This window comes from Juglans microcarpa x Juglans regia, chromosome 3S (assembly GCF_004785595.1).
Source record: "Juglans microcarpa x Juglans regia isolate MS1-56 chromosome 3S, Jm3101_v1.0, whole genome shotgun sequence".
Classification (NCBI taxonomy): Eukaryota; Viridiplantae; Streptophyta; class Magnoliopsida; order Fagales; family Juglandaceae; genus Juglans; species Juglans microcarpa x Juglans regia.
Genome location: NC_054599.1, coordinates 13,974,420 through 13,999,176, shown reverse-complemented (window position 1 = coordinate 13,999,176; position 24,757 = coordinate 13,974,420). Strand labels below are relative to the sequence as shown.

At 37.7% G+C, this 24,757-nt stretch overlaps 1 protein-coding gene across 2 annotated transcripts; it reads right to left on the bottom strand.

The window, feature by feature from the left end:
* Positions 1-4,004: 4,004 nt before the first annotated feature.
* LOC121257598 (putative pentatricopeptide repeat-containing protein At5g08310, mitochondrial) lies at positions 4,005-10,321 on the bottom strand. 2 transcript variants are annotated; one of them, XM_041158678.1, is made up of 3 exons: positions 7,259-10,321; positions 4,373-4,424; positions 4,005-4,256 (listed from the first exon to the last, which is right to left on the bottom strand). In XM_041158678.1, exon 1 carries the CDS (start codon positions 10,015-10,017, stop codon positions 7,471-7,473), a length of 2,547 nt encoding a protein of 848 aa, XP_041014612.1. In that variant the 5' UTR covers positions 10,018-10,321; the 3' UTR covers positions 4,005-4,256; positions 4,373-4,424; positions 7,259-7,470. The 2 variants fall into 2 exon arrangements, with proteins under 2 accessions (XP_041014612.1, XP_041014611.1); XM_041158677.1 differs by having other exon boundaries at positions 4,373-4,414.
* Positions 10,322-24,757: the final 14,436 nt, after the last annotated feature.

The window sequence follows — 24,757 nt, the reverse complement described above, 5'->3', positions numbered from 1 at the left end:
GGCTCGAGCGCCACGTCGAGCGCAAGTCGAGCGAACCTCTCTGGATGGATTCTGCTCGAGCGCCATGTCGAGCCCAAGTCAAGCGAACCTCTCTGGATGGATTCTGCTCGAGCGCATTTCGAGCGAACCTCTCTGGATGGATTTTGCTCGAGCGCCATGTCGAGCGCACGTCGAGCGAACCTCTCTGGATGGATTCTGCTCGAGCGCCATGTCGAGCATACGTCGAGCGAACCTCTCTGGATGGATTCTGCTCGAGCGCCATGTCGAGCGCATTTCGAGCGAACCTCTCTGGATGGGTTTTGCTCGAGCGAACGTCGAGCGCACGTCGAGCGAACCTCTCTGGATGGGTTCCGCTCGAGCGAACGTCGAGCGCACGTCGAGCGAACCTCTCAGGATGGGTTCCGCTGAGTCGAGCGCAAGTCAACCGAACCTCGATGTAATAATACATCGATACAATAATATATTATGATACAATAATACATGTCCTATTGTATAATACAATAGCCTAGTTTATTTTTAAACTAATTTTTTGCTTCTAATTTAATTTTTTCAGCTTCATTGATTGTGATATGGATCCTAGACATAGTGGAGATGATCGTCCACAAAGGAATGTGGCGGATGCCAATGCTACAACTCCTACACTGGTGGGTACTTCCACCCCTAGAGCCACATCTAGAGCAGCTACATCTAGAGCAGCTACATCTTGTGCGAGTAGTCGACTCCCACTCCCAGTTGATATAGAGGATGAGGATATGTTCAACGAAGAGGAGGAGATGCCCATTGAGCAAGATCAACCACCACGACCTTCTAAAAAGAGGTCGTGGACATGGGAGCATTTCACCAAAATTCCTGGTGAAATTGCGAATCCAGTAGCAAGATGCCATTACTGTGGATCACTTTGTGGATGCCATTCGAAGAAGCAAGGTACCAGTGTGTTAATAGCACATCTAAATGGTTGTCAACGATATAAGATAGCGAAGGGATTGCAAGCCACTGATCAGACCAACCTCAGTTACCAAACTTCTACAACCACTGATGGTACACAGACTAAGAAATTGGTCATCCCTCAATACAGTGAGAAGATGTTGAGGGACATGCTTGCAGAGATGATAATTACTGATGAGATGCCATTTACCACAGTCGAGAAAAGAGGCTTTCGAAAGTTTCTAAATTTTGTTGAGCCACGATTTCCCATTCCATCACGGTATACAGTGATGCGAGATTGTATGAAGAGGCATGCGAAGGACAAGGAGGAGATGAGGAAGATGTTTATTACCACTGGCCAGAGAGTGTCTTTTACGACTGACACATGGACTTCCATACAGAACGTCTGCTACATGTGTATCACAGCACACTACATTGACAGTGAGTGGATTTTGCATAAAAAAATTATTGGTTTTAAAGAAATTGTGGATCATAAAGGTGCATCCATTGGGTTAAGATGGATGATTGTTTAAAGGACTGGGGAATTCGAAAAGTGCTGTGTAGTACAGTTGACAATGCCAGTGCGAATGAAACAGCAATTTATTGGTTTAAGCGGAACACGACGGTGAGAGATGATGTCATTCGGGCCCACGAGTTTATTCACGTTCGATGTTGTGCTCATATCATTAACCTCATAGTTGTTGAGGGATTAAAAGAGGTTCATGATTCCATAATCCGAGTCCGCAACATTGTACGATATGTGAGGGGTTCCCCTCAAAGGCTTGCCAAGTTTAAGGCAATAGCAGAAGATCTGAAGATTGAATGTTCTAGTATGCTGTGCTTGGACGTTCCGACTTGATGGAATTCTACATACATGATGTTGGATGTGGCACAGAAGTACCAAAAAGCATTCGAGCGGATGGAGGTCGAGGATGGGGGCCTGAGGTATGCTTTGTTGGAGCCAGCAGGACAGGGGCTCGGTGTGCCGGATGCACATGATTGGACCAGTGTGAGTTATTTTGTTGAATTTTTAAGAACTTTTTATGAGATAACCATGCGGCTATCTGGATCCAAATATACGACTGCGAACTCATTTTTCAACGAGCTCTCGGAGCTTCACTTCCAGTTGGAAAATAGTTGTACTGACTCTGCTGGATTGTTATCTGCTATGGCTACGAGGATGAAGATCAAATATGATAAATATTGAGGGAATATTGAGAAGATAAATAGATTGCTATTTGTGGCTGTGATCCTTGACCCCCGAGTTAAGTTGGCCGTTCTAGAATTTTGGGTAAATTCCGTCCTCAGGGCAGTGAAGGCTGCAGAGTTTATTAAATTGCTAAAAAGTGATGTTGATGACTTATATCATCACTACAGTACTAGTGCTCAGCCTTCATCCGCAGTTGGTAGCTCCTCACATTCGAGGCCGACAGGATTGACAGTTTCCTCAGGTGATACTGACCCATCTGTAGGGGTTAGAGGTAATCGTATTATACAGCAGTATCATCAACTCATGTCAACAAGGAATATTATGCATTGTATATCTGAGGTTGAACGATATTTTATGGAAGCTGTCGAGGCACCTAGTGATGTATTTCAGTTATTAACTTGGTGGAAAGTTAATTCCACCAAGTATCCAGTCCTTTCTCGTGTGGCCCGAGATGTGCTAGTCATTCCTGTCACTACAGTTGCCTTAGAGTCGGCATTTAGCACTGGAGGTCGCGTGTTGGATGCTTATCGGAGTTCATTGTCACCGTCAACCGTGGATGCCCTCGTTTGCACACAGAATTGGATAAGTGAAACGCTTATTGGACTAGATACCGTTGGCGTTGATGCCGAGAGCTATAGGCTTGAATCGGATAAGTTTATATGCTGTTAAATGATGATTTAATTATTTTTAATGTTTCTAACTTCTAATTTTTATGATTTTATAGATCTAATTGTGAACCCTAACATAATTACCGATGATTAAGAGTCTGGAACGGACGCTACTTGAGAGTTGGGATGGAGTTGGGAGAACCTCCTTTCTTGGTAAGAATCAAATTATTCTTTTACCGTATTCAATTTTTTATTATCAATTTTTTTTCATCTATTGACTGCTACTTTCTATCTTCATTTCAGGCATGACCAATGGAACAAAAAGTATTTGACTGAAATTCGTGTTTAATCAAATTGTAGTTATATTTCAAATTATAGTCATATTGTTATTACGTTATAAATGAGACTGTTATAACTTATGGCTACATCATACATGTTATTTACTTTTTAAACTATTTATATAGTTATATTTATGTAGTCATATCCGAGCAAAGACGTGAGATAAGTACTCTTTATTCTATAATTTCTATTAGTACCTATTCATCCTCTCTCAAACGTTTAGAATTTATTATCCAACTGAAATTAATCGAATTACAGAAATTCGTACCATCATTCTTTTTTATAAAATTTTAAATTTATGTAATTTTCAACTCATGAGTCATGAGCACTTTTAATGCTAAATTTCAGGCGGACATAAAACAAATTAAAGATATAATCAAAATTCAGTAACAAAATCAGAACGAATATTTAAATTATTGAAAACTCTTGAATAAACCAAATATTTGTAGATAGTTTCACTTTTAAAAAAAATATATATGTTGCTCACTATCTGAAACGAAATTGAACAATAAAATTTAAATAATAATAAAAAAAAAGAACAAAATTTTGTGAGGAGTTCGGAAATTTTGTTCGGAGTCGGAGCTCCGACCTCCGTTCGGAGTTCCGATCGGAGTTCGGGGCTCCGACCTTCGTTCGGAGTTCGGAGCTCCGACCTCCGATCGGAATCGGACTCCGACTACGTTCGGAGTCGGAGGGAAAATCCGACTCCGACTTTTGTCGGAGTCGGAGGTCGGAAATGACAACTCCGACTCCGTCGGAGTCGGAGCCCACCCCTACACACATAATTACTACTATATTACTACTATTTTCGGCATCATCATTTTTTACGAGAATAAAGTCCCGTTTGGATTTGAAAAGTACTTTATTTTATCTCATCATTACAACCTTTTCAAATTCTTACCCAATATAATAAACAATTCAACTTTTTCAAATCTCAAAACAATAATAATATTAAAAAATAATATTCTAACAATATTTTTTTTAACTTTCATTTAAAACCATCTCATCTCACCTCATCTTATATTTGAATCCAAACCAACCCAAAGTTGTTATTTGTTGCAATTTCTTACAAGTGCTACCTGAACTTGTAATTTACTTGATGCAAAGAGGTTCTTGTATCAGCCGAAAGCCCTCTTGTTTTCACTTCGAACTACTTTGCCAAGTGCAATCAGTTCCTGAAATAATTAAACCATATCTCAAGTGAAGGTAATTCATTTCCCCCCTCCCCCAAAAAATAAAATAAAAATAAAAGAAAATAAAAAGCTCCCCAAAAGCACTAGGATTAGTTTACCTTGCAGGAGAGCTCGCAGGGATCGGCCTCCTCCCATATGCCCTGCAAAAGTCTATGTAAGATGGATTGACGTTGAGCAGATGAAACCAAAACAGAACAAAACAAATAAATATTGCAAAATTTAGAGCAATGGTCCTCAGAAAGTAAGCTTCAACGGAAACGTTGCAAACAACATGAAAACAATCATACTAGTTTAACTAACAGAAGCCATAAGGCACAGAAAACCAGGACTGAAACCTTAAAATTGACCTAGTATGGATAAATGAACAAAGAGTGATTTTCTGAAATTAAAAGAGAACTTCTTACGGAGTACAATGAGAAAAGATTTTAATTGTCTAGAGTGATTGCAAGAGCTTTTGGAAAAAGTTTTCATATGATCATCACATGTCTGATAAAAGAACTGATTTGGACTACATTAGAAATGATAACCAAAGTACACAAATAGCAAAGGAAATCAATGGAGTAAACTTATAATCAACTATAAAAGAAAGCGAGGAGGCCTCGCAGTGTGTACAAGATCTCCTTTTAGAGAAAATAAAATTAATTTCATCATCACAAATAATTTGAAAGCCGCACATTAATATTGACCAAATTATGCCATTTAAAGCTGGCACACCTAAGCTCTAGGATCTCCTAGAGCCAACGCACCACAAAGTAAATCAATAGCATGAGTGAATGCATGTTTGGAGCCACAAAAAATATAGTTGCAAAGAAAGAAATTTTGCAACCGTCAAATATGAAAACTAGTAGCATAGCAAGAAGGTGAAGAGCATATCTAGAATTCATACATCCTACAAACAAGTTGGGTTCTTTCTATGAGCCTTTAGAGTTCTAACTAGAAAGTATAATATATAACAATGCACACGCACACGCACATGCCATTCAAGAAAGATAACATGTCAAGCATACTATGGTCATCACAACAAAAGAACTAACACAAAACTATTAATTAAAACAGAATAGAAAGAAATTTTCTTTTTCCAGCTTAAACATTGTAGTAAGAATATGTGGACACTTTTGTGATTAAGTTGAGAGACCAGCTACTTATAACACCCCAAGTGTAACACCCACATAACACCATTGGCATGTCAAGCATTGATATCAGTACATCAACCATTAAAAAAATGATTGGCTAGCACCACACAGCTTCACTTGGCATTGAGATTTATGCATACCTAAGTGCCCTTTTAATGCCTCTTGAGCAGATAATTTGCTCTTATACCTCTTCATCAAATCATTGCAATATAGTACGAGCGGAATCATGTTAACAAACACCACTAGTGCTATTACTGTCGTTGTCCTTATTATTATTATCATTATGATTATGTGGAGGGGAGAGAGAGAGAGAGAGAGAGAGTTATATTGTAAACAATTGTAGTCTATATACAGTAAGGAAATAATATATTAGAGAATAGAATAAGATCTGACTAGAAATGACTTCACTTGATTAAATCTATATTAATTAATGAGGGGGAAAAAGAAGGTTTTTTTCTTTCGTAGGTGGGGGGAGAAAATGCTTGTAAATAGCAACTACTTTAGAAACCATTTGTCAAAGAATTAGATAAGTTACCGAAGATACTAATAAAAAATGAAGGTAATACACAAATCAAACAGTACATTCTACTGCTTCATTTTCTTTATGAACAGACAAACATATCTCTATAACCATAAACAGTCTGTTTTCAACCTGGAGAAATAGGAATAACTAAGAACAAGACAGCAAATACCTCAACTAATTGAATGAAAAACATTCTTCAAGTTTACAAACTAATAGATAGGAATTATTTGCCAACAGGCCGCATTGTAATGACTATCAAAGAGCCCTTTCCCACACGTTAACCTATCTACCACTTGAATTAAGTAAGAGCATATTGAAATTTGATAAGATCAATGCTACTCTTCATCCCAAATTAGATAAGTGTTAGTGGGGCAAACAAAATTTAGGATGAAGAATGCATTTCTCATTATTTCATAATCTTAAAGTTGCCCTTATTTTCCTTTTATTGCATTTACTAGGTATTGAAACAATCATAGAAGCCAATTTGTGCATTCAGATGCAATCCTAACTACAACGTCTGATGCATACAAATGGGTGACCCAAATCGTGATGTGTGATTACCCGTGTACATACTTTGCCTTTAAGACATGACAATCTTACAGTTGGACAAGTACTAGTAGGACAAGTGATTCAACATTGACAAGCCATTGCATGAATAGTCAAACTAAATAAATTATAGAATTTGAAAATGGAATTTATTAATGTATAGATTGGGTGTGGGTTTCACAGGATGACCCAATATTGATCTGTTTATCGGATCAACCCATTTTCCTAAACCCGCTTATTTCATGTCGTGTTCGTGTTAGGTTCACGGGTCATGTCCTATATTACCACCATTGGGGTTATAGTTTACAAGTATATTTTGTTTCTTTCCCTTTTCCCCCTGAATATTGTGTCTTCATATGCAGAGAAAGAGAAAAGCTCCATCACTGGGTTTTTCATCCATTGCTAAAACCAATAACTACCTAATTTGATGGATTGTCTTCAGTTTAAATAGAAAGAGAATAAAGGCCAAAGTTCAATATTTCTATTCCCTTCTAGAAAACTAGGCTTAGTTTGGATAGTGAGAATACCTGATAAGTGTTAAGAATGTTTGAAAAAGTAGGTGAAAAGTAATGAATGGTAGAAAAGTAGGTAAAAAGTAATAATAAAGTAAAGAATAGTAGTGAGAGTACCTCAAGTACTCTCACTCGCCAAACACACCCTAAATCCTATACAACTAATGGATTGAAAAATTAAGAATAATGAATTATTAGGTATGTGGTCCTTACCAATTCCTATCACAACAGGGAAAAAGAACCAACAGAGTTTTCCAATAGTGAAAATACCTCACTCAGTGATGTCAGAGATCATCAATCTCAGAGGTAGTTGATAATGAGAAACATTGCTCCCTGTGTTGTTGAAACTAATCCACATCCACGACAGGAAAGACATGTTTCTATAACCTGTGCACCCCACTTCTACCCTAAAGATTTCCTTGAGCTTGTGCGCATGATCTTATTGATTTGTGATCAAATGATGAGTTGGTAATGAGTTACACTCAACCTTCATTTTCCACATCTGAGCAAAAGATTCCAGCAATTCTACCCTCAGCAATGAGATTTTTAACATCTGAGGAAGTGGTGGCATCTTCTGACAACTTCAGCACTGCATCTCTGAAAATCAGATAGTTCTTATCTTGTGGTTCTGGAAAGTTCCCTTTGCCAACCATCTCCTTTAAAATTTCCAAAGCCAAAGGCAGGTGAAAATTAGATGCAAAACTACTTATTAATGCAACATAGACAAATGTGTCAGGTTTCATTTCCTTCTCTTCCATCTCGCGGAGATACACAAGTGCTGGATCGGGCCTACCACACTTGCAAAGACCATTAATGAGGGCCATGAAAGCAATTCTGTTTGGGGCACACCCTCTTCTTCCCATTTCATTCCAAAGCACCAGTGCATCATCAGGTCTTCCAGCATTTAATAACCCATCCACTAAAGTTGTATAAGTGATGACATTGGGTGCTCTGTCTTCAGTAAACATCCTTGAGAGGCAAAGCATGGCCTGATCAACGTTGCCATTTTTGCACCATCCATCTATTAGGAGATTGTAGGTAACAACTGAGGGAACAAGCCCTTTGATCACCATGTCATTCAATATACCTTCAGCTTCTGAAACTCTTTTTGCCTTACACAGCCCACCTATCAATATATTATATGCAATTACATCAGGACGATACTTAAGAGAACATATGTCACGGAAGAGCTCCAAAGCTTGATCCAATTCTTGAATCTTGATCAAGCCATCTAAGGCTGCAGAATAGGCAATTATATCAGGAAGGAAACCTTCTTGAACCACGTTAGAAAGAAATTTTAAAGCTTCTACTGCTCTCCCATGTTTGCACAGTCCTTTTACAAGTAAGCTCAAATGTTTTGTCCACGGTTCATGCCCATGAGCACGCATCTCCCTCAGCATATCAAGGGCTGCTGCAACATCCTCTCTTTTACATATGCACCCAAAAATACAGTTGTGGATAAAATGGGTTGGTTCAAATCCTGACACCTTCATCTCTGAAAGAAGCTCGTAACTTTCTACCAGTCTATTTGAATTGCACAGAGCATCAATTAAGTTACTATAGAGTAAAATATTTGATTCATAACCGATGTGTCTCATATCATGGAAAACGCTAAGTGCTAAATCCAACTTACCAGTCTTGAGTAGACCATTAATGACAATAATAAAAGATGTGGTGTTAGGGCGAATGGCTTTATTAACCCTAAGGCATTTATATTCCTCAATCTCAGTAGCAGATTGATCTCCCATCATCACCTGGAGAAAGAGAAGAGCTTTATCCAGTGAGCAATTATTGACAAGACAATTCAGAAAAGAATTGTAAAGCAAAATCATATCTTCCTCGTTATCTTCTTGCCCTTCGGAAAGAAATCGGATCATTTCCCTCTCTTCAGAGGAAGATGTCATAAGCTTTGTAATTATTCCAACATCAGGATGAATTCCCATCTTCTTCATTTCTGAATACAAACATAATGCTTTCTCCATCTCTTTATTTTCACAGAGTCCTCCTATCAGCACATCATATACCGAAACATCAGCATTGAATCCTGATTGCTGCATTTTATCAAACAATTGAATGGCCTTATCCACTCTGGATTCCCTGACAAACCCATGAATCAAAACGCAAAAGGTCTTTTGATTCAATCTCATATTATGACGTTCCATTCTTTCAATCAACTCAAAGGCCTTATCTACCTCACCCCACTTGCTAAAATTCAAAACTAAGATAGAGAACACGTGTTCATCAAGCCATCCCTGCTCAATCATATCATTGAACACGCTCAACGCTTTTTCAAACTTCCCGGCATTGCAATAAACTTGCAACACCGGGGTCAAGGTGTACTTGTCAAATTTCCAACCATAATCTTGCATCTCTTTCAATCTCATTTCAATCAAATCAATTGATTTAGACTTACATATAGCCTCTAACAAGCAATTATAGCTATAATTGTTAGGAATGCAAAGACCCATCATTCTAACTTGATCAAACAAGACGTCAGCTTCTTCAATTAGACCCACGCTGCCCAAACACCTTATTAGATATCCCAAAGCTCCCGGAGTGATGGAACATCGGGAGTTTACAATATCCACGGCCATGGCTCTCAGTGAGTCGATTTTTTTAGCACGTGATAGGATAGTGGCCATCACATTGTAAGTATAACAGTTATGCTTGTACCCAGATTGATTCGAGGCCCAAGTGAAAAAAACATGAGCTATTTTCCAACTCTTTAGGCCAGTTAGCACACTCTCAACCACTTGGGTGGTCAGTCTTGGCGCTAGATTCTCGAGTTCAGGATCGTCCGGGGAAAAGGGTCGCTTGGTGAAGATTGAAATTAGGCCATCGGTGATCCAGGTGTGGTCCGAAGGAAAAGACGCGTTATTGCGGGCTTTGGTGCACAGGGGTCTTTGGGAATGCGAAGCGTGAGAGAGGGTTTCAGTGAAGAAAAGTGAAACCAGAGCATAATAAGGTCTGATGGGTTTAACTGATCTGCAAAGATTTCTATGGTGTAGTTTGATTTTTTCCGGTGCCATAAGTTTGGAAAGGACGATAACACTTTCACTACGGTCGTTGATATAACTCGTGTAAATACACCCTCGACTCTGTGAGATAGGGCCTGAGCTCGGCGGTGAGAACTTTAGGTAGTGGCTATCGAACGGAGACGTCGGTGTAATTTTTGGGTCGGTGGTTATTTTGGGATCGTGTGACCATGGGGTGCCGAGAGATGGGTGGTGCGACACTGGTGGGTGGCAGTGAGGGTGATGACGGTTTGGTGAGGGGGCAATTGTCGGGAGCAGAGGGTGGGGTCGAGAGAGATGAGGGCTCGGTGTTGGGAGGGGTATTCGGTTGGGAAGTGTTTGATTCCGGTTGGGCTAACTGGTTAGGGCTGCTAAGTGTTGGCCCAACAAGGTTGGGTGATTCAGCAGTGGGTTGGACCTGCACAGGTGCACCTGCTACACGGGCTGAAGATGAACGAATGAGATTTACTAGAGGAATTGAGACAGCTGCAGGAGCTAGAGGTAGGGGTGAGCAATGAGTACTCACTTAGTCGAAGTCGGATCCTCTTAAATTTGACTTTGAATTTGACTTTATCGGAGTTTAATCTGAACTATGCGTCCAAATTGTGTAGATTTCGATCCAACTCTAACTCCAACTCGTTGGAATGGATTTGATTTGGACTTTTATTTTAATTTTTTTTTAACTTCATATTTAGCCGATTTTGAAAAAGAATTTTTTGTGACCTTTCAAATTTCATTTTTTCCAAAAAATATAAAAATTAAAACTACATAATTCACTGCTAATTTACTTCTATACTAATATTATATGTTTTCATACTATAGTATTACATGTTATTATATTATGAAAAATGCTAAAGGCAACCGGTTGGGAAAACAGTGGGGTAATCTCCACCTATGTGGCATAAATAAATGTCACCGTTTCATGCTTTAGTCTAAAACAAATATCATGGAGAAGGGAAATGTCTAAAGGAAACAAGGAAATATTACAGTGAGGAGTGATAAGGCTTAGAAAACAAACCAACTTGCTAAAAAGTAAAAGAAGTGTAACTAGAAAGAACGTGTACAGAGGAATCAAGCAGAGACCATGGGGCTGAAAGAGTGAGGGAGATTTGCCAAGCTACACCAACCCGCTCCGGCTCCACCAGTTATGCTGTCACCAGCTGAAAGAGGAGGAGGCGAATGAGTTCGAGCTGAAAGAGCAATTCTCAAGCTTGGAATTGTTCTTGGGTTTGCATCCAGAGCAGCTTAGTTTTCAGAATGGAGGCGGCGAGTTTGAAGCGGTGGACCTTTGGCTACTAAACGACATGGTAACCCTTGAGAATTATATATAAGCCAATTATATATAGACCCTTGAGAATTAAATTGTTCAATCGTGTTTTGGCAGATCGAATATATATCTTTCATGGCAGCCCACCTTACTGTATATTTTTCTTCTCAAGCCTTAAAAATTAGATCCTGCTGGCCACTACTGCTCAATTCTAATAGCTATACCTATCCATGATTGTTCTTTTTTTTTTCAAGATCAAATAAGAAATACTAACCCTCGGCCCACATGATGAATTTAAAGAGAATAGACTACTTAACCATTAATTCAAACAGGTTGATCAGCAAGCACAATCATCACAGACAACACAAAGAGGGGGCCTGGGGTATGGTGAAATTGATTCCCTTGAGACCTTGGTTGATGAAGTGGTGAAGAATAAACTGCAATTCGGTCTTCCAAGAAATGAAGAAACGGTGTCGTTTCCATTTAATGCCACGTGGGAAACGATTACGTCGCGGTTCACCCTACGGTTGCCTCCAATAGAACTGTTATATTAGACTAGTGTCTAACTTATTTATAACTTATTTCTACACTATACTTATTTCTAGTATCTAATTATTTTAGTATTATGTGTTATTAACTTATTATACTAAACTTATTAGTTATTTTTATACTACTGTCTAATTTATTTCTATACAAGATTTATACTATAGTGTCTAATTACATGTCTTTTTTTTTTCCTTTTTTTTTTTATAATAAATGATCATATTTCATTCATAATAAGACATACAAATTTGACTTAAAACAAGTCAGTTATATACGTTAATAGCTTCACAGTACACTTTCATGGCTGACATGGTCTAGTCGAGACGACATATCTCTAAAGACCTAAGTCTAAGAGATTCGTAATGCACATCTCTGTCCCTGATAGAGTAACAATAACCAGGTGACAAAACCCATACCCCAACTACGCGGAGTAGGGTACACCAACCCCATACACCGCTTAAGCGGAGAGGGGGGAACACACCGTTCAGACCAAGGTCCGAAAGGACAAAATTTTTGGATTTTTATTTTTTTAAAAAAGGAAAGACAATACATGAAATAAAATACAATGGAAAAACTACTATGAAAACGAAAAAGGGCAGTGCTCCAAGAGGCTGTAGTGGCGCATGCAGTCTCTGGGAGGAAAACCATTGACCGATCTTGGAGGTTCCGGACTCACAAACCCCAGTGGCGCTACGCATGGCGACAGCAGAGTGCCTCCTAGTGGTGCGAGAAAGCCACTCGCCGAACATCTCCGATAACTTTAGGCCGCGCGTGCGAGCTACTCGCCACTCCATTTGGTGCCGCCTTCTGTGGTCTTCAAGATCAGCGGCTGGGCAACGCCATGGAGGGGTGTGTGCTGGTCTATGGTCGCCGGAAGTTTCAGATATGCGATTCTCTCTTATTTAGCCTGTAAAAACACAACAAACACAAAAAACGGAGCACTACACAGAGGGAACAGGGGTGGGGAGAGAGAGGGAGGGAGGGGAAAAGGAGCCGAAGCTCCCACCCCCTCGAGACAGATCTGTAACGAGAGTTTAGAGAGATACGGGTTCGAAAGAGAGACGAGAGAGGTGGAGAGCTAATTACATGTTATTATACTTTAGTAAATTAGTATATGTATTATTAACTTATTATACTAGACTTATTTAAATACTTGTAAACTTATTCCTATACTTGATTATGTATGGTTGTAATGCTATGTTATTTACATATACTAAACCATCATTACTCTATTTATATTATAATATAAGTATATTATTTTATAATAATTAGCTCATACCAGTGTATTATTGAATCTAACTATATAAGTTCTAGTTATATAACTATATAACTATTCTAATATAGTTCTAGTTATTAACTTATTACAGAGCGGTCCAACGATACTTCTGACTCCGACTCGACTTCAACTCTATTTTGTCGGAGTCGAATTTTTGCTCAGCCCTAACTAGATGTGTACTAGTGTGAGATTGAGCTTGGGACTGAAAGGGGTATATCAACTCTTTGAAAAATCACATCTCGTGAAATGATGATTTTTCCAATATGCGGATTATAACATTTATAGCCCTTATGTTGAACATTATAGCCAAGGAAAATACAACAGATGGAATGGGGCTAAAGTTTATGCTTATTATAAGGACGAAGATTAGGCGAACAAGTATAACCAAAAAACCTTAAAAAAAATTAGTCAGGGGGACAGAAATAACACTTGAAACAATGATTTTTACTGCAGAAGAGTAGTGGGGAGGCAGTTTATGAGATAGCATGTAGTACGGAAAGCCTCATCCCAAAAATAAAAGGGAATGTGATTGTGATGAAGTAGAGCAAGCCACGTTTCAACTATATGTCAGTGTTTATGTTCGATTGTCCCATTTTGTTGATGTGTGTATAGGTAAGATAGCAATGATGGATACCAAGGAAAGCGAGTATCTTTATTAATGGGTGGAACTCACCACCCCAATTAGATTGAAAGGATTTAATTTTGGAATTAAATAAATGTTCTACATGAACTTGAAATTGACTGAAAACACTAGCAACATAATTTTTGCATGAGATGGGATGGAGTCAAATATAGCCACAACATGAATCCAAAAATGTAACATAATAGTAAAAACTGTTATTAGAAATAATTGGTGAAGGACCGCAAACATCACTAAATATTAACTCAAGTGGGGCAGATGCCTACATACAATTTGAAGAAAATGACAACTGTTTACCTTTAGAGCTAAGACACACTGAACACAGAAAATTGAGACAATACATGACTAACGACATTAAAAGCTGGATGACCAATTCTTGAGTATAATTGAGAGATAGAGTTACGTTCTGCAACAAAAGCAATGGGTGGACTAACGTCATTAGAAGTAGAGAGGGTGTAAAGTCCATGTCTACTCAGCCTGCACAACAGAGTTTTTCTCGTGGCTTGATCCTTCATAAAACAATTAATGGGGATGAAATTTAAAAAAAGTATTAGTGTCAACGGTGGATTTTTGAATGGAGAATAAGTTTTTTTTTTTAATGTGAGGAACATAAAGAGCATTCTTTAAAGGAAAGGAAATATTGGGGGCAGATAAACGAGTTGTACAAAGTGTCTAATTGGTAAACCTAATCCATTATCGATACAAATTTGTTCAGATCCAGTGTACTCCTCAGACTTGATATTTAGGTTGGCAAGATCCTATATAAGATGATGGAGCGGTGAAATAAACCTAGTTAACGAACGGAGAATAACTTTAGTAAGACTCATTGAAGCGAGTGTGGTTGATACGGTTGCATACTTGACAGATGGGCCTCGATGTTGAGAACTTGGAAGGGGGTCCTCGACCACACCCCTGCCTCAATTGGGTCAATTGTATCTAGGGTTTGTCCCATGACCTCCAGAAGGTGAAAAACGACCACTACAAACACCTCTAGTATGAGATGCCATGTTTGCATCAATAAGGGATAGATCCACAGAAGATGGTGATGTTACAAGCAAAGCTCATGGGTGAGCATGTGGCCATAAAGGTCTTCCAAAGATATCGAATCTACATAGGTTGTCATGGATATCACGAACGAATCATATTCCGAACAAGGCCAACTAATAAGAAAGAAACAAGTTCAAACTCATTCTAAGGTTGATCTTTAGTGGCAAGGGTGTAGCTAAGGTAGTGAATTTGTGAAAATAATCTGTGATTGAGGTGCTCTCTTTCTTTAGTGTTGCAAACTACTAGTGTAGGTTCATGGAACGTGCTTGAGATGTAGAAGTAAACATACACTCTAGGGTTGTCCATACCTGTTAAGAAGATGAACATTTGGTAACATGGGTGATGATTGTTTTGGAGAGGGAAGAATTTAAGGCACTGAGAATAAGCTTATTTTGCAAGATCCAAGTTGTGTAAGCTGGGGATTAGGGACTAAATGGTTTGTGGGAGTGATGAGAAGGATAGCAGGACAGGGAGGGGATCCATCTACATAGCCAAAGAGATTGTGGCCCTAGAGATAGGGAGTAACTTGTGCCTTCCATAGAAGGTAGTTGTAACGGGTGAGTTTGATAGGCAAAAAATTAGTCAGAGGGATGGTAGAGGGAGGTAAGCTATTTGATGAAAGTAGTATTGTAACAGGGGAAGGTATGTTGAAATCAGATTGTTGAGAAGTTTGGTCCTCCATAGAAAAAAGAAAGACATCAGTCAAGTGGCTCTTGATACCATGTTAAATATCCAGATTGAATTGAATAATTTTGCACACACCAACTGCAGTGCAACTTAGTTTATTTATAAACATTGATCATAGAGTTTAGTTTGTACTAGGAGTCTGTAATTAGATGTAGACTAGTAAAAGTAGATTAATGAAAAAATTCAGAACTACTCAATGACTAATAGTGTAAGACCTTCTTAATGACTACAATTTATCTTGATCATGATTATTTGGTTTATCTTGATAATCTTGAGAAGTAGTTCCTTGTTTGACGATATCTTCAATCTCATCCTTAACAAAGACCCGGTATTGGAATTTCACTCATTCATATATCAAAGAGCCAATTGAGATAAGAAAACATTTGGCATTCGAAAAATGTAACTGTGCATGCTTAGCTCTTTGGACGCATAAGCATTGTGACCTTTAGTGCTTGCCTCTCTCACACATAAGCATATTTGAATATTTTCAAATCTTTTGATTAATTATTATTCCGTGGAATTATTTAAATATGGTTGACTCTTATCATCTAAATTGATACTTTGTTGTATTATTTTCATCAGCCACAATTCTCCTATAAATAAGAGTCATTTGTACTGTAAAAGATGATGAAAATAACAACAAAATGTAGCCTTTTGGGCTCTTACCTAGTGGTAGAGGTAGATGTCTTTATGCTAAAGGATCGAAAAATTGTCTCACTTTCTTCGAGTTTTTCTTTTTCTCTCTATGCCGATGGATCAAAAAAGTGTCCAAAGAGCATGTTTGCACACTTGGAGTGTCTCATAATTTTTGTAAATAGTAGTGAAATTGTTTGAGTATAAGGTTTTATCAAAATTTGAAAACTAAGAGAAAAAATTGAAAAAAGATATTATAAAGTAAAAAAATTGTTTAAATATAACTTTTAATATTATTTTTATTGTGAAACTTTTAAAACTTGTATTGAGTTTACGTTTAAAAATGATTAGGTAATGATTAGAAAAAAAAAGTTGAAAACTTGAAATTGAAAAGTTTTTTTGTTTTTGACTGATATTTAAGAATGAAATTATGAGAAGACTTGAGAATGTTGTAAATCCTCATAGTCTCCACACATGCATTTTTCATGGTTTTATTGCCAGATTCAATTTAAAGGAATATATTTGTTAGCTCAATCATTTTCTTTGAGTTGTTCTTGAGCTTATTTTTTTCAACAATTGACTCGAATTTGACTGGACACTACTCGCTCGAACTCGGCTCAATTACAGCCCTAGTCTCAAATTATTGCCTTTAGAGCATCATATCACACATTTTCATATATCATTAGAGAGCCCTTACAAAGTCTACTAAATGGGATAACTCAAGAACAATACATTTATCATGCACACTCACAAGCGGTGCCTTAGGTTTCAGAAAGCAAGACCATGAGCTCCACATGCCATCAAATGTCACTAGTAGCTTAGAAGCAGGTTAACTTGACAATTTCATGGTGTGACAATCATATTATTATAATAAATATAGAAATCTCAGGGCATGACACTTGCACTGAAATGAAAATTGAAGCGAATGGTCTACCAATCTATAGGTTCTGTTGTTGGAGCAAATGTTCATGATGCACTTATTTGTTCATATGCTAGCACATGGAGGTCACACGCCACTCCATTAGATGATATGGAGGATACGTGCATGAAAAGCTGCATCAAATACTTTGAAATAGTCAAATCCAATACATTGCTATTAGTTCTGGTTAGAGGTAGGCAACAACCTGCCAAATGCCTGACCCTCGCATCAAATGGGCGAGGTGCCCACCTGCATCAGGGGGCAGGTGGGTGGCTCTTGAAGCAAAAAACTAATAATATGTAGGCGGAGCCCAGGTGTGGATCTTACACCCCATCCCCTTAAGCCCACATATTTGTACTTATGTGTGTGTGTGTATATATATATATATATAATATTTTATATTATATTTTAAAAAAATTTATGTGTATATATATATAATGATGTCATTTAGGATGTTAAAAAACTGAAAAATATCTATACACCACGCTCACATCCCACTTTGATGAGGTGGTATTGCCCATCAATTTTTATATTTATTATTTAAGAAAATAAAATATCATTCAAGAGTGATAAAAGTGCCACATTTGACATAATGGGATGGAAATATGGTATATAGCATTACTCTAAAAAACTTCGACATTGTTTTGCCACCGTATAACCTAACCCCTCTTTGGCGATTTTCCTACCCTCCTTCCGTCTCCCTTGTTCTCTCTTAAGCTAATGCCTTGTCTTTGTTGCTTTCTCACGTTGCCATCCCTGTCTCCATAGGCTGCTCTCTCAAGTGTGTTAGGTGCGGCGAGAAGTTAGGGTTGATGTATGAAGGGAATAAGGGTAAGGAATTATGATATATATGTAGGATGTCTTTTTATTAATTGATAGGGCTACTTTGGTCTTTGTATTTAATAGTGGGTTATCTTTTTTGTTAGTGGTGGGTTGGGCTCCGTAGTGTTGACTAGGTCTCATTCAATTATTATTTGATCGTGGGCCACGTTGGCCATTTGAAACGTGTAGTTATTGGGTCTGTATTTAACGTTATGCATTATTAGAATGAAGTAAGTTTTCAGTTGTTCTTCAAGTCAGTCTTTGGAGGGTATTGGCTCCTTATATTGCCAAAGTATTCTACCTATTATTTTCATTACAAAATTCATCTACCCTAATAGTGGTCTCAGAGCCACGTTCTTGCACCATGGTTGAAGGTACTCACCATGCTCAGTTAGCTAAAGTCGTTCACACCACAACATGAAGTTTACCTTTATGGAGGCTAAAATTACACTGCAAGGGGTCCAAAGGCCATCCAAACTGGTAGAGTAAGAGGAGCACATTAAGGGCTTCAAGAAAGGCTCAACAAAAAGAATATGGTTATAATTGGTAGAGGAGATCCGAGAGGGTTTCAAGGTAGAAGTTCCACAGGAGACACAAGCATCATTGGAAGAATTCAAACCTGTGTTTGCTGAACCTAATGGTCTACCTCCACCTCGAGGCCATGACCATAAAATATAGGAGCATAGCCCACTTGTTTAAGACCTTATAGGTATCCATATTACCAGAAGGAAGAGATTGAAAGGTTGGTAGCAGAGATGCTCAAAAGTGGCATCATTCATAGCAGTCAAAGCCCATATTCCTCCCTAGTGTTACTTGTGAAAAAGGTAGATGGGAGCTAGCATATATGTGTGGACAATCGAGCTCTCAACAAGGATACGCTGAAAGATAAATATCTCATTCCAAATATTGATGAACTCCTTGGGGCACTCATTTTTTCCAGACTAGATCTACGTTTTGGGTACCATGAAATCAGGATGAATCCTGAGGATATCCCAAAAACAGCTTTCAGGACCCATGAGAGTTACTATGAATTCTTGGTCATGCCTTTGGCTTGACCAACGCCCCCTCAACCTTTCATGGTTTAATGAACAAGGTGTTCAGACCATATCTAAGGAGATTTGTATTGGTTTTCTTCGATGATATACTAATTTATAGCAAGTCATTACAAGAACACTCATGGCACTTGAGGATGGTTTTGCAGATTTTACAATCTCGCCCGTTTTTTGCAAAGGCATCTAAGTGTATTTGGCAACAGGGAAGTAAAGTAGTTGGGGCATCATATATCTAAAGAAAGGGTTAGAGCTGACCCACAAAATATTATTTCTATGCAAAATTGGCATGTACCAAAGAATCATAAGGCATTATGAGGATTTCTTGGATTGACAGGTTACTACAGGAGGTTTGTGCAGAATTATAGAGCCATTGTAGCTCCACTTAAAGCACTACTAAAGAAGAATTATTTCTTATGGACAGAAAAGGCTCAAGGAGCTTTTGAGAAACTCTAGGAGGCTATGGTAAAACTCCCAGTCCTAAGATTACCAGATTTCTTTAAAAGTTTTATAATAGAGTGTGATGCATCAAGGAATAGGTTGGGAGCAGTTTTGATGTAGGAAGGGAGACCATTGCCTACCTTAGCCTAGCCTTAAAAGGTAAAAGTCTAATGCTATCCACCTATGAGAAAGAACTACTTGCATTGGTAATGACAGTGAGGAAGTGGAGGCACTACATCTTGGGTCAGTCCTTTAAGGTTCGCACTGATCAGAAAGCTTTGAAACATTTGTTGGAACAGAGAGTGGGAACTCTAACTCGGCAAAAGTGGGTATCTAAACTAATGGGGTATGAGTTTACAGTGGAGTACAAAAGTGGTAGAACCAACCTAGTCGCGGATGCATTATCTTAACTCCCTACTTCAGAAAACGTAACCCAACCACCAGGAAAACCAATTTTCCCACCTCCCAACAACCACCAAAATAGAAACCCATCCAACCTTTCCATCAATAACTAACCCAATTCGAAAAACAAGACAGTTCATGCAATCAGTATGATACAAGCTAAGTGGATGGAAGAGTTAAGAAAATATTACCCCCAAGATCCCCTGTTGCAGAAGCTAGTTAGCTCCTACCATCAGGGAACCCTAGATCCTTCTTAGTACCAATTCAGAAATGAGCTACTCTTTTACAAGGGAAGGCTACATCTTGGAACCTTGGTACCCTTCCAACAACAGATCCTATAGCAATTCCACAGCAGTCCATTAGGGGGTCACACGGGAGTACACAAAACACATGCTAGAATAAAAAGAGAATTTTATTGGCCTAGTATGCGCAGTGATGTAAGAAGCTTCATCAGAAAATATGATACATGCCAAAGGAACAAAGTTGAAACCCTCCACCTAGCAGGGTTGCTTCAACCTCTTCTAGTACCAGAGCAAAATTGGGTAGATATTAGTATGAATTTTGTAGAAGGGTTACTAGCATCATGGAGACGAACTGTGGTAATGGTAGTGGTGGATAGGTTGAGCAAGTATGCCCATTTCATATCCCTCACTCACTTATACAAAGCCTTATTAGTGGCAAGGTTATTTATAGATAATGTTTTCAAGCTACATGGAATACCTTAGACAATAGTAAGTGACAGAGATCCCATTTTCACTAGTCAATTTTGGAAAAAGCTATTTCGAATTTGTGGAACAGATCTCTTAATGAGTTATGATTATCATCTGCAGACGGATAGACAAACAAAGGTAACTAACAAAAGCCTTGAGTGTTACTTAAGGTGTTTCTCTAGTGACAGGCCCAAAGATTGGACAAGATAGTTATCATTGGCCGAATATGTTTATAATATATCCAAGCATAGTTCAACATAGATCTCACCCTTTGACACTGTCTACGAACAACCTTCATCAAGGTTGTTATCCTATGAACCAGGGTTTACCCGTGTGCAAGCTATGGAGGCTGAAGAAACCAGACTTCATAGTAGCCTTGGTTCAAGAAAACTTGCATGAAGCCAGAAACAAGATGAAGCATTACGCAGATTTAAAGAGGACAAAAAGGGAGTTTCAAGAAGGAGATTGGGTTTATTTGAGGCTGAGGCCTTACCGGCAGATGTCATTGGCCACTCATCACAACATTAAGTTGTTGCCGCACTATTATGGGCCATTTCAAGTTCTCCCCAAAGAATCTTAGATCTACCCCACCTTTTATGTCTCTTGCCTCAAGAAGAAGCTTGGAGCCAAGATTCAGCCTAACTCTCAACTTCCTCAAGTAACCCCTGAAGGAACCTTAGATCCTGAACCAGATAGTGTTCTTTAGCAGAGGCTATTGAAGAAGGGGCGACAAGCAGGAGTAGAAGTACTAGTTCAGTGCAAAGGATCAATGGCAGAAGAGGATACATGGGAGGATCTCATGGTAATGAAGTGGCGATACCCAAATCTTGTAGACAAGATCTTCAGAAGAATGGGAGTGTGTTAGGTGTGGCGAGAAGTTAGGGTTGGTGTCTGAAGGGAATTAGGGCAAGGGATTATGATATATATGTAGGATGTCTTTTTATTAATTGTTAGGGTCAGTTTGGTTATTCAGTAGTGGGTTATCTTATTACTTAGTAGTGGTTTGGGCTTCATAGTGTTGACTAGGTTCATTCAATTATTTTTTTATCAATGTGGTCATTTGAAATGTGTAGTTATTGGGTCTGTATTTAACGTTATGCATTATCAGAATGAAGTAAGTTTTCAATTGTTCTTCAAGTCAATCTTTGGAAGGTGTTGGCTCCTTGAATCTCCAAAGTATTTTAGCTATTATTTTCATTACAAAATTCCTCTACCCTAACGAAGTGTCATCTTCCTCTTTCCACTCTCAACTATAAGTATCTTGAAACCTTGTGATGTTAGAACATCTTCATTGGATTATGCAAATGCAAATGAAAAATTCACATAATATCACATGATTTTACATTTGGCTATTCCACTCAAAACATATTCTTACATTAGATTATTTATCTATTAATCAAAATAATAATAAAATATTTTCAATTTAGTAATTTTTTTCTATTAATTTTTTTTTCTAAATTAAGAGTTACATGGAAATATTAATATTATTCAATAGAAGACTTGAATAAAGTGAAGAAATTAATAAATGAGTATACATCATAACTTGAATAATTGGAAATTGTTTACAAACATTCATGATACATCCAACATTCCACATTTCAACCCATCACAAAAATTAACCTACACCAATTCTGAGACATTCCACAATTTCAAATCTATTCAAGTAATTGGGAACTCGTGTACAAACATTCATGGGACATTCACCCCATCATAAAAATCAACCCATCACAAAAATCTGCCCATCACAAAACTAAAAATGGGGTAAGTACATATGGTCACATAGTTGCTGTCCAGCCACATGTATTTCTATCACATGTGCCTGGACGACCATTAAAATCAGACAAAGTATACATTAAACATATACTATTATTAACTACAACATTGAAATAGGTTAGACAAATACTTGCACACCTCCAAAAGGTGTGGATGGGTCCTCATATGGTGTTGTGATTGCAGACTTATTTATTAAAGTTTAGTAAATTTCATCCTATAGATGTTGGAAATAAACTTGCTGCTTTGCATTAATGCCAGCAAGATTTAACTACATTATTTTAGCTTCAAACTTCTTATTCTCAAGTGCAAGGTGTTCACTTCTACCCCGCTCTGCCTTGCTGATTGCTTCTCTTCTCTCCACCATGGATATATTTCTGTCATTTGTCATGTGAGCTAAGACATGGTTAAATTCAGCATCTGATACTTCTTTAGACTTCCTTTTTCTTTCATTTTCTTTCTCAGCCTTCTCGCCTGCAGGTCTCTCATGGATGACCTCGACGTTGTCATCCAAAATATCATCTTCGTCTGGAGTTAATCTAGCACTGGCTGGATGTTTTCCAGGTGGTTTCCTCTTCGTTGACAATGTTGATTGATGTTGTTGCCATTTTGGTTAATGTCTCAATAGACACTAACAATGCTCCATGGTAAAACTTGCATTCTCAACCTCTTTGTACATAATTTTCACATTCTCAATCTTAAATAAACAAAATGATAAAGTTAGTATGAAAATAAGCCCAAGCATATAAAAAAAATTAAAGGAGAAAAAAAATTAATACCTTATCGAGTTTTGTGGTACCACTCGGATGCAAAGACTTTACTTGTGCTAGAGCAGCACAAAACTTATTTGTTCATTTTTGGATGGATTGTCATCGATTGGTTAATGGTGCAATCGAACGTTCAGGAGTGTTTGGTTTTTTTGTGCTCATTATAGTATTTATAAATTCTTTCCCACATTTGTGTGGATTTTTGGTCAGTCCTCTGTATAGCAGCAGCAAGGTTAATGTTTAGCCAAACTGAAACAAGGAGATTATTCTCTTCTGTGGTGAAAGACATACCTTGTTGAGATTTTTTAGTGTGTGGCCTTTGTTCACCTTCAGCTTGTGATAGTTGGACCACCACATTATCATGTATACTATTGAGTGGGGTGCTACATTCTCCTTGTCCACCACTTTGCAAGAGAGTGGTGGAAAAGGGATCTGCATCAAATGAATGTTCCATTCTTGAATAATTTAAAGTTCATCATAAAACTTGAATATAAATTTTAAACAACACCAAAATAATTAAGATTCTGAAGTAGAAATTTAAACAACACCAAAATAAATTAGATTTTGAAGTAGAAATTTAAAAATTACTAAAAAAACTTTTTCATCATTTTTTTTCAAATAAATTAATAAAAAAATTATTTAAATTACTAAATTAAAATTAAGTGAATTATTAATGTGGATCATGTAACTAACTCATTAAAAAATATTTTGCTATAATTATATTTATGATGTTGATAGTTATTACTTACTAACTTAGGCTTTACCCTTTAGTATATATAATTATTAGTTGTTAAAGTGGAGACTGGTTTTGGACCTAAACAATTGAGAAACAGTGAGTTCGCTCGACTGTCGCTCGACCTAGCGCTCGAGCAAGACTCTAACCGTGAGTTCGCTGGAGGTGCGCTCGACAGTGGGCTTGAGCAAAGCTCAACCCGTGAGTTCACTCGAGTCTTGCGCGACAGTGGACTCGAGCCAGACATAAACCCCAGTGTTCATTCGAGCCACGCTCGACACCGCACTTGAGCCAATGTTAATGAATATCAAATAATTTTATTGTACATAAATTATTCATGCTTGCTTGCAACTTAAGTATTTAAAAAAATAAAATTACCTAATTATTTTAATTAAGTGTAAATAGTAGAGTATGTATGAATGTATGATATATTAACTTTTAATTTGCTCTTTCTACATCCTTTCTCTTCCATGCTGGTTTGATTTCTTCTTTACTCTTTTCTTCTGCCTCTTTTGATAATAACAAAAAAGTATGATTGTTTTGTTTAATAGCAATAGTGTTCTCGCTCGTTGAAGCTAATTATGTACCTAGCTACATTGTACACACTTTGAAATCTTTCTACTAGTGAACTGTTGGGCTGCTCAAATGGCAGTAGAGGCATATGAGGTGATCAAATGATAGTAGGGGCATATGAAATAATCTTCTTTTATAATCAAAATTTCCGCAAAAACTCACGCTAACTTATCAAAAATAAAATAAAAACACATGCTAGAGAATTGGGGCTTACTCCAAAAACTTGCACAGAGGAGACAACCAAACTCAATTCAAAATCTTTTCCTTTAATCCAAACCTGCTTCCTTCAATTCAAATTGATGCACTTCTAAAACATTTTTCCTTTAATCCAGATTGTTTTCAATTCAAAATCAAGATATATTAATTATGCCCATGTGCAAGCTATTTTACTAATCCAAGAGTGTTCAAATCAAATTTAGAGACATCACAATATTTTTATACTTCCTACTCCCACACATCAATAATCAAGTGCAGAG

Coding starts and splice junctions, on each gene's coding strand:
- LOC121257598 (XM_041158678.1), bottom strand. CDS start 10,017: ATGGCACCGGAAAAAATCAAACTACACCATAGAAATCTTTGCAGATCA.